At 38.3% G+C, this 10,898-nt stretch overlaps 1 protein-coding gene across 1 annotated transcript; it reads right to left on the bottom strand.

Annotated features, from left to right (window-relative positions):
- Positions 1-5,606: 5,606 nt before the first annotated feature.
- On the bottom strand, positions 5,607-9,007 carry LOC118755321 (putative uncharacterized protein DDB_G0291608; the record flags this gene model as incomplete). Its single annotated transcript, XM_036490165.1, has 1 exon — positions 5,607-9,007. A coding segment is annotated over exon 1 (3,065 nt), but the record flags the coding sequence as incomplete, so codon positions are not given.
- Between the last annotated feature and the right edge of the window lie 1,891 nt (positions 9,008-10,898).

Here is a 10,898-nt window from a genome sequence, read left to right as displayed (position 1 = left end):
TTTTTTGTATTCGACGCTTCCAGAAATCACATAATACATAAAATAAATAAAAGCTGTTTTGATTAATATTACGTAAACTGGAAGCTGTTAAAAATAAGTGCGCTTGTGTACAGAGATTTTAGAACCTATTTAGTTCCTAAAATGTCTGTTTGCAACACATAACAATAAAAATGCACATCAAATTGCTAAGAATGATGAAGGAAATCGATTCAGACATGCCTGTTTAACTGGCCGTGCGTGCTCAAAACAAACACATGTTAATTAAGGAGCTATTCAAGTATTATGTAACCACCAGTGGAAATCGGGGGTCTTGGTTTGCTTATTTTTAATAACAACGGGCAACATTTCTTCAAACAAGTAAAACATTAATTACACACGCACAAATTTTGCCTGCAATTTCGATCACAATTGAACACTGCACTTCACTCTCGTTTCGAATTTTTGAAAGCGTTTTTTAAGCTATTTAGCGGTTTAACACTTCTTGTGGGCACTTGATATTGTAAAAAAAATATGCGCAATTCGATCCCTAACTACATTTTTTTGTAAAGAACGCCCGTTTGCTTTAAATTTGTAAAAATACAATTATTTTTTTATTTTGTTTACATCTGTCATTTGTTACAAATGAAGAAAAGTCCAAGAGTTGCCAAGTATAAATATCTTTATATCTATTTATTAAAATAATAATTTACAATAATAATTTATTTAATTAATACTTTATTAAAATACAAATTTGAAGTGCAAATACATTTGTAAAACTGTTTATCACAAAATGTTATTAATTGTTTGCAAGCATACTATAGTTTTCATGCATTTTAAGAATAAATAATCTAATCTCTTGGCTCAATTCTTATTCATTCGCCCTGAAATATACTAGCCAGAAATACGTTTGCTTTATAAAAAAGATAACCATTTTGAAATATGGGTGACTTTACTCTCTAGAAAATAATTTATGCAATTACGCGGTTTTGCATTTTCTTGATACGCCGTTTTATACTTTGAAACTACGATATGTATAGCATGTACTTACGGCGGCCGCCGTAGCAGAGTGATTACATGTGCGTACTTTTACTCCATAGGACCATGGTTAAATACCTGGTCAGATCATAACCCAAAATAGCAGTCGTCCTTCGGCACGCAATGGCAAACCTTCGAGTATATTTCTGCCTTGAAAACTCTTCTTATAAAATCAGAACTCATGCCTCCAGTTTGAGCAGAAGTTCGGCCAAACACTTAGAAAAATATTTTAGCACCAAATATTTATTTGTTTACTTATTTTAAGGGAGATGGCAATCTTCTGGTTTCACATTTTGAGTACAAAAATTTCAACCCTGATACAACAAATAGTATTAGTACTGAATGATAATGACAGATTGCATTCCCATAAACGTCCAATCATACATGATTGAGTTTTTTTTTTGCATTCACATTCTCTATGTGAATGGGTGTCAACCATTCCATAACACACTACATATTTTGTGTTTACAATTTGTAACCAATCTCAAGAGTGGTTGTTAAATTTTTTAAATCAAACAATCACATTTTTGAAACGAAAAAAATGAGAATGCACACTCAATTGATTCAATCATTACACAGCTCTGATCCATGCCTACATAAAGTGAATCGTGTCATCCCTATTTTTCAAAATTTTGCAAATTTTTTTTTCTTTTAAACATCTAACTTCAAATTTTAATTTGAGGTAAGTTTTCTCAAATTTTTATAGCAATCTGCATTTTTTTCAAAAATGATGTTTTACTTTCCATGCATGCGTGGTGCCCAATTACCAACAATTTGCAATTTCTTGCTTTATAACGCTGTTATCTTTCGATATTTCCTTAATAATTAATTTACGCGATTGACCGAAATGGAAACGAAATCAACCGAATGATAATTCAAATTTAAAACGGGCTGTATAAAGAAAACCAGCGTATTTTCACTTCGCGTCAAGTGATTATACCTACGGTGACCATTCGCACCGATTTTGGCAGGGCAGCACTGATTTTGAGAAAATTATCCCACTGAATATTTTTTAAAAGTAGGGACGTATAAGTGTTCCGATTTTTCATATTTGTACCGATTAAGTCACGATTTTCAGTGTTTTCTTTATTAATTTAATAAGAATCTCCCTGTGGTCTGGCCCAAAAACAATTTTTCGTACAAACGTGGCAACACTTTCGTTATCACAAAGGACATAGAATACATGTAAGGGAACCATAAACATAGCCAGCATCCCTATTTACTATAACCTTTATGTTTTGTTCTGTCAAACTGGGGCCCTCGATTTATTGCAGTCTATTATTCTTGTCTAAATTTTTTTGAAGGTTTTTATAATTCTTTGTTAAGCCTTTTTTGTAAGAAACGATTCTAACTTGAATTTAGTGAAATTCAAAAAAATTTTATTAATTCCCTCAATAGAATCATGGATATGAAAAATATAAGCTGTAGATAAAGTGGCGGAAATATAAATAGGGAGGAGACATTTTAGCATTCTTTTCGATTACTTAATGTTTATTTATTTTTTTTTTTGATAGTGTAGCACGTTCTCTAACAAATGTAAGTCAAAAATTCAAACTTTGTTCAAAAATTAGCAAAAAAAAGTTTCAGCAAAATTTTGAGCTTTTTAGTTAGATTTCTTAGAAACATTCGGAGTATGCGGTTTTGTAGCCCATTCAATTTAAAACGCAAATTTAAAGTAGCTAGAACTTACATACACAACAAGTACAAAAAATTTGTTGAACATACTTTGTATGGAAGAAAATGCGCGAACAAAAAATTGGCAGAAATCAACGGTAAGTACAAGTCACTTCAAACTTGCACTTTATTATACTAAAATTGAATGGGCTACCCAAAACAATACTAGAAAATCTGATTAAAATGTTTAAAATTTTGATTAACATTTGTTAAAATTCGTCGGATAAAAAATAATACACATTTTTTAAACATAGCAAAGTAGCCAAAACTTGCTAAAATGTATTCCTTATTTACATTCTCGCCACCGTATGTACTGTGGGTATATATTTTTGCGATAATTTTTCAAGTTTTTTATCCTTGTTTTGTCTTAAATAAAACTGTATTAAAATTAAAATATGTTATGTCATTTTATTCTAAAAACAAAATTGTATGTTCGGATTCGACGCTTTAGAAATATCCCGATTTTTGGTCACAGAAATCTGGTCACGGTATTTATAGTACCTGTTTTCTTACCTATGTGAGAAATAAAAATACCGATTTGAAAACAAATTCGAATCAATCTACTTTAGAATTTCTGAGCGTATTGAAATTTGGTTTATGCATCCGGCTTAAATCACAGCGCCTGGGTCAAGTCGCTCTATGTGTCGCTATAAACAAGATATAAAACATTGTTTTTAATTTAAACGCAAGGCGATTTTGCTCCAGTAAATATTAATTTGTCGTTATCGTACTAAAATATCATTATATGGGAAGAAGACGTGGTTTCAGCCCGATTTCACCCGTCTTCAATACCAACATATGTAGGTTGGACAAAAAGCAGCTTAGACACCAAGTATTGTTGAGTGGATAAAGAGGGTCAGTGCCGTGGGTAGGCACAATAATACCAGACTGGCGTGGGTGTCTGGCCATATGGGAACAGAGAGGAACGAAGCGGCAGCCATAACTCCAGTAGGCCCCGAGCCCTTCCTGGGAATGGGTATCAATACCGTAAAGGAGGAGGCCAGGAGAGAGAGGATAAATATGAGGACTTAAACTGGCATAGTTCGGTAGGAATGCGTCAGGTAAAGAGTCTACTGGGAGGATATAACAAGAATTTTAATTAACCTCCCGAAGGGGAAGCTGAGAATATTAAGATGATTCCTTATAGGACACTGCAGACCAAGAGGGCATCAAATGCCGTTTCTGCGACTCTTCTAGCGAAACACCACTCCATATCCTCATCGAGTGTAATGCAGTCCGCAGAAGACGTGAGAGAAGTTTAGGCTCAATGTGGTCACAACTTGAGAACATTCACTCTCAATCGTCGAAAACGCTATGGATTTCTCTCCAAAATCTGAGCATTTGAAAGCAAATAAAGGTTCCGTGGAGCGGAGCTCCAAACTACTAAGCTAGCATTTTAAGGGAAGCACCCACCTGTCCGATAGAACTATTGTAGTGCTTTCCACTAGAAGGGAAAGGTTGGACGGCCTCGTTCCCTCTACACTAAGAGGACTATTTCGATTTCTTAGATACAAACAAACTTCTGTAGGATTCTCGCGTTGAACAAAAAGTCTTCGAAAGCCTTAAAATACCGTCAGAAATCTAAACGTCAGTCAGTGTCTGTCATATAGGAGAATCTTTAATGAAGCCCCCAAAATCCACACTGGTCGCGGATCTGGACTCTATACGAAATGTATCGTGGCTTAACTTCAATTCTCCCTCAGAGAATGTGGCTTGGTAATCAAAGCCAACTTATGTATTTAGAATACTCAAGGCTACACTTGATCCTTTTTTACTCGGTTAGTTGGGTCATTAGAAAACTTATTTAAAACAACGCGTAAAAAATTCGCACTCTCGAACAATTACCGAAGCAAAGGAAATATCGTCCATTAAATATTGAAAAAAGTAAATGGAAGATGTTGGAATAAACCGCGTAAAAAGAAGACCACGGAGAACGAGAAACAAAAGTACGTAGTGGAAAAAGGTCTAGAAGTAGGACGTTAGAAGCCTTAAGGGGTATCCAGCTGCACTTAAGTTATTGGCCAGCTTTTACCTAGTTAAACAAATTTTCGTCAATGCAAGAGAAGTCGAAGCCACAAACGAAAACTGATATTTGATGTTTGGCTAAAAATCAATGGTAGGCATGGAGAGACTGAAAAATTATGGGGACGGTTAATTTCATCCAAACTGTTCTCGACTTGATCACATCTAATGATTAAACTAAATTACAGTTTTTCGACAAGCTTAGGGGACGATGAACGAGCAGCGTTTCCTCATTTGAAACAAAGGGCTTTAGCTGTCGATTGCATTGCAGTCGCTACAGCAAAAGTGGAATGAATATTTTTCTAAATCAATTTGAATAAAAAAAGAAATAAAGTAGAAATTCCAGAACTCTCTGGTACTTTAAGCTCTAAAGCTTTCTTAAAAAACAAACCTTCAGGAGGTACTAAATTTTAGGCATGGAATCAAATGCTTAAAGAAAGTAGCAAACCATTTTTTAACGTCTATTTTTGTTCATTTAAGTATAATATAAACGCTTTATGATATTTTATTTTAAATGAATCGTTTTTTGTTATTAATATTTAATAAAATTAAAACACCTTAATTTTTTTAAAAACTCTCTTAATTTTTGAATGTTATAGTTTCTTAGTCGAACAGAAAATTTACAGTTTTTTGAAAAAAAAATCTGGAAGCACTGTAAGAGCGAAACAATTTCGTCAATAAAGGGAATAATTGCTCTGGGTAGAAGTATTTACTTTTTCATTTTGGATAATAGTAGGCCTTTCACTTAATCTTTTTTTTTTTCTAGATAGGTACCATTTGAATTCTCTAAAGAGTAATATTCACATAAAATTCTACTGAAAACTTTTTTTTCATACGCCAAAAATATTTACATAAATAAGTTTAAAATAAAACAACAAATATATATTTTCACTCACCTCGATAGAACCGGACTCAGCGAGGACGGAAATAGCGACATGACTGTATGATCCGAAGGAAAGCTTCCATAAACATCCCGATAGGTGGTCGCATTCGTCAGCTGTGTAAAACTGGTGCCATCTCCTGGCACACCGCCGTGCGATAGTGATGTAGGCGACGGTGAACCACCACCCGAACTAACCGAATTGTTGTGATGTTGTGTGGCCACATGCAGCTGATGCAGTTGGGTAGGCGTCAGCACCTGTTGCTCGGCCAACATATGCTGATGATGATAGGCATCCTTCAAATCGGGCACTGTGGTCAATGTGCAATAGCTCACGCCATGATGATCCTCCATACACTCATCCTTCAGTGTATCCTGTATAACCTCATCAATGCTGCTGGGCGCAGCGCCAGTGCTGGTGGCGTGATGTTGCAAATGTTCATGGTGTGGATTGCCACCATAAGGTGTGTACAAACTGAAATTGTTACGCATATTGTCTTCAATGAATTGTGTATGATGTACTGCGTGTGCGTGCGTATGTGGATGCAAATGATGCGGCGATGTGGAGTGTACGTAAGGCGATGCTGGTGAGGTGAGATGTGGCGAGAAGAGTAAATGTGATGGATGTAAGGCAATCAAATCGGATTTTTCGAGCAACTCTTTGGTGTGCTGCTGCTGCTGTTGTTGTTGCTGATGTTGTTGCTCCAATTGCAGTAAATGTTGCTGGTGGTGGTGCTGTTGCTGCTGTTGCAGCTGTTGCTGATGATGATGACGGGAGAGATCGTAGGCACAACTATTGTAGGCGGATAGCCAATGTTGATGTTGTTGTTGTTGGTGTTGGTGCTGTTGTTGCAAATCGACAGCGGCAGCGGCCAAATTTAAGTTGGGATCAGTGCCGTTGAGTATATTCGAGGTTAGATGCAACAATTGTTGTTGCTGCTGCTGCTGTTGTTGTTGCTGTTGTTGTTCGTCGATGCTGTCCTGCGATAATTGCTGCGTGTAGCGCAAATAATGCTGCTGCTCCTGATGCTGTTGTTGCTGTTGCTGTTGCTGCTGCTCGTCCTGCAACAGCTGTTGCTCTTGCGCTGTGGTCGCTTCCTCCTCTTCTTGCTCGTAGTGCGCCGCGTTGGCTGCTGTGCTGTTGTTAGTGTTATTGTTATTATTGTTGTTGCTGATGTTGCTATTAAAATTAGCTATAATCACTGAATTGTTTACACCGCGATAGTTTAGTGGCAGCAAATCACTTTGTTGTTGTTGCTGAGGCTCTACAACTGCCCTTGGGACTTCTTCTTGTTCTTGCTCTTGTTCGTGTTGTTGTTTTTGTTGTGGTTCATCACTAATTTTTGCATTTTTGATATCACTTGGATTTGTACTGTTTACACTAACACACAATTTGCTATTGTTATTATTATTGTTGTTGTTGTTGTTCTTATTGTTGCTATTGATAACCGATATTTGCGCGACATTTGTTGCTACAACCGGCGGCAATGTTGCTGTTGTTGATATCGCCGCAGACGTTGTTATCGCATTTCGACACTTATCAGCGTTTTTGGCATTTTTATCGCGCGACGCCAACTGTTGTAGCGGCTGTTGTTGTTGTTGTTGTTGGTGTTCCGTATCTCGAACAACGACGTCACTAGTACTTGCCTGCTGCTGATTATTATCCGTTTCGACGTCTTCGCTATTCTCTAATTTCACTTTGAAAATTGCATTAGTTGCAAGCGTTGTGGGTATTTTTGTTATTGTTGCATTTGGCGTTTGTTCAAAGGCCGTTGTTACTGTAGTTGCTGTTCGGGCTTCACCGATCGTACGTAACACCGTTTGGTTTGATGTTTCGTTGACAACTGATATGAGCTGTGGTGTCGCGGACCTTAACGACGACACGGACACTGACACGGACGTGGACTTGGACGCTGCCGCTGCCGCTGCCGCTGCCGCTGCCGCTGCGTCTGCCGCAGACGACGATGACGGCGGCAAAGTGGCAGGCAATGCAAGCAACGTAGCCAACTGTGAAGACGTAGGTGACGAGTACGAAGCGTGCTGTTCAGCTTGTGTTGGTGTTGGTGTTGGTGTTGGTGTTTGTGCTGACGATCGAGCGAGCGAGTGCGCGTGTGAGTACACATTTGTGCATGCCAAAGCAGCCGTTGTTGGTGTTGTTGTATAGGCGCTTGTGCCTCTCGGCTGCGCACAATTCTCCCCAGCACTTCGCATGACTGCTTGCTGTTGCGGCAGCGCAGTGCGCATCTCAGTCGCTATGGATGTCATCCTTTCCAGCGCCGCTGTGGCCACTGGCTGTGGTGAACTCCTCTCTTCCTCTTTTACCACACCAACGCTGCTGCTGCTGCTGCTCACCATCCTCACTCCTGCTGGTGTGTCAGCCATTGGCGTTGTTACATTGCGTCGCTCTGCATTTTCATGCCCAATGGATGTAGCTGTTGCTGCTGTACTTGTGGCATAAGCACGCATGTCTTCCGCCAATAGCTGATCCTGCTGCCGTGAATAAGACGTTGAGGGTTGTTGTTGTTGTTGCACTTGTGCGCGTCGCCTTTCACCATCTGCGCTGCCTGCATTGGCATTCAACATGTGGGATCCTCTATGCGCGTACTCACCACACACTCCCTCACCCGGCTGCGGCGTTGGTCGATAGTGCTGTCTATTCACCAAATGCAATCCTTGTGCGTCTTGCTGGTTTTGAGCGCCTGGCGTTAACTGCATTCTGTGACTTTCATTCAACAATCTACTGAGATTATTACTGTTAAACGCACTAGCTGTTGTTACTGTTGTGTTGCTTACTGTTGCCGCCGCCGCCGCTGCTGTTGTTGTAGTGGCTGATGCAGGCTTATTTCCATTCGCAGCGCTAGCCAATTTGGTGGCATTACATTTGGTAATTTTCATTTTTACTGCATTTGTCAACAAGCTGGGCGCGCGACGTTCTTTGATGTTCGTGTCCTTGCAGCTGTTGTCCTTGTGGGCGTTAGTATATTTTGTGGCGCGCATGCTGCTACCACCACCAGCACCACCACTGTGCGCTGCAGTTAAAGTTATTGAGCTTTTGTTGTTGCTACGCGCAGGAAATTTCATTTTTTCGCACACCCGGTGGTCATTTGGGCACTTTTTTAGTTTTTGATTTTCTAAAATTTTTTTAAAAATGTCTCAATATTTTTACCGTTTTTTTATTAAATGTTTGCTTGTTTTTGCCACACTTTTTTTAACGCACCTTTTATTTATTTCATTTCCTGTGCCGAAAAAACGCTCTCCAATCCCACACAGTTCTGGTTACATAAAATTTAAATTTCCATTAGAATTGCGCTTAGCTAAATTTGAATCTACACTTTCCGTCTATTCACGCGCCCGCCTAGCGATTCGTTCGCGTTTTTTACTTAAACTGTTGCTTATGAAAAGCGGCGGCACATTCATGCGAAAGAATCTCAAACGAATGTTTTTTCCACAAAATAAATAAATAAAATAAATAAATGTATACATAAATTCGTATAAGTAAAAACGTCGCAGCAGCGAAATAAGAGCAATGTAAATCTCTAATAAAAACAACAACAAAAAAGCATTTGTACAGCACATCCAGCTTCCATCACACCACATAGCTTCATTTCATACATGTGTATTTACGATCACGCTAAGGCTGAGCCAAAAACAACTTTATATGAATGTACAAAAACGACAAGTCACTTTAATTCCCATAGGAATCAGCATTAACATTCGAACAAACAAATAAACGAACAAATAAACAGCTACACAAAACCGCACAAAGCATTCTCGCACGCACACACCAATGCAACTATTTTACCACACACGGGCACACATACCTCACTGGCTCTCCCAGCCCCATTGCAGCGCACAACCTCTCATTTATTTAAAGCACGAAATAAATTCTTTAGCTCTCTCCCTCTCTCTCTCGCTCTCTACCAACCAAAATACTTTTTCCCCTCACTCAACGCGCTGTTCGTATTCAGCTGAACGGCTACTTGTTGATGGTTGCTTTTGTAGCGGCACTTTCTTAATTCACCACAGCTATAGGCACTGTCGCTCGGTTGCTTTGTTAATGTCAAAATCACCACAAACACTCAGATTTATTGATGGCTTCTGCCGTTTGCTTTGTCTGCTTTTCGCACACTGATTTTGTTGCTTCAAATGCGTTGTCTCGCTCGTGCAGATGTTGATGGCGCGCGAAACAGTTAAACTACGCCCACTTCGTACAAGTTGTATTTGCTTACACATACCCTTTTATAAGAAGAAGAGGCGGAAAATTACAGGGGATCAAAAATTGAAAAAGAAATATGCTTACAACAAAAAGTTCTTATCATTCGAAGATGTTGTATTGTACATTTGCAAAGGAGTAGTAAAATTCGATAAAAATTAAACAAGCTAAATTTGTTTGCATTAAAACCAGGAAGTTTATGGGAAACCAGGACTTTTCAAGGCTGTACCTGGACACCTGGAAGAACAGTCTAAAACCGGGACATGTCCCGGAAAACCACCCTATAATTACGTCTTACCTACATGTGGTTGTCCATCTTCCGTCTCGTCAACACTGAGAAGAGTTTAGTTACGTCAACTAAATAAATATGTTTTCTCAAAATATGATTTAGTTATAGTTATCAAATGTTGTGTTGAGAGAAATATATCAATTTAGCTGACGCTTTTCTCAGTGTGCGGAGTCTTTATTTTTTTTTTATAAAAATCCTAATAGATTTTAGATTCTTTTTACATACATACACACGCTGTAGGCCATATCAGAAAAAAAGGAGTATTTGGCAACGCAAATTGGAAAAGAAATGCTTGCCAAACGTAGGGGCCGGCTTTTTATATTTTTCAGGAAACGTTCGACATTCACAGTCGGATCTTAAAGTACACGGTGCGAGCGACGTTGACTAAACCTCTGCTTAGCTGAAGTCCTCGATCGAGTAAACACAAAATTTCGTATATTTAGTACTCTGTAGAGTAAACACATAATTTCTTTTATAACAAATAGAGTGAACAACCATTAAACATCAAAAATATATATATATACATATATTCAAAGACTATCTAGTATGCCGCAGACAACATTCATTCTCTTGATAAAACACTTGTCCTTCGAAATTTTAGAAAAGAAGTCGAGTAAGAGTGGCTTAAAGGAAAAAAAGAAACAAACCAATGTTAAAGACATGCCTGAAAAAAATTAGTTTTGAAGTATGTATAAAAATATCGTTACCTAATGGTGAAAAGTGCCAAGTCCATTTCTTAATATTATTCAGGAGAGAGAGAGAGAGAGGCATTATCTGGCATCAAAAACTAAATAAAAAAAAATAAA

The sequence above is a fragment of the Rhagoletis pomonella genome, unplaced genomic scaffold (assembly GCF_013731165.1).
Source record: "Rhagoletis pomonella isolate Grant_MI unplaced genomic scaffold, Rhpom_1.0 Rhpom_scaffold_05906, whole genome shotgun sequence".
NCBI lineage: Eukaryota > Metazoa > Arthropoda > Insecta > Diptera > Tephritidae > Rhagoletis > Rhagoletis pomonella.
Note: the sequence above shows the minus strand (reverse complement) of the source record. Positions and strands in the feature narration are given on the sequence as shown.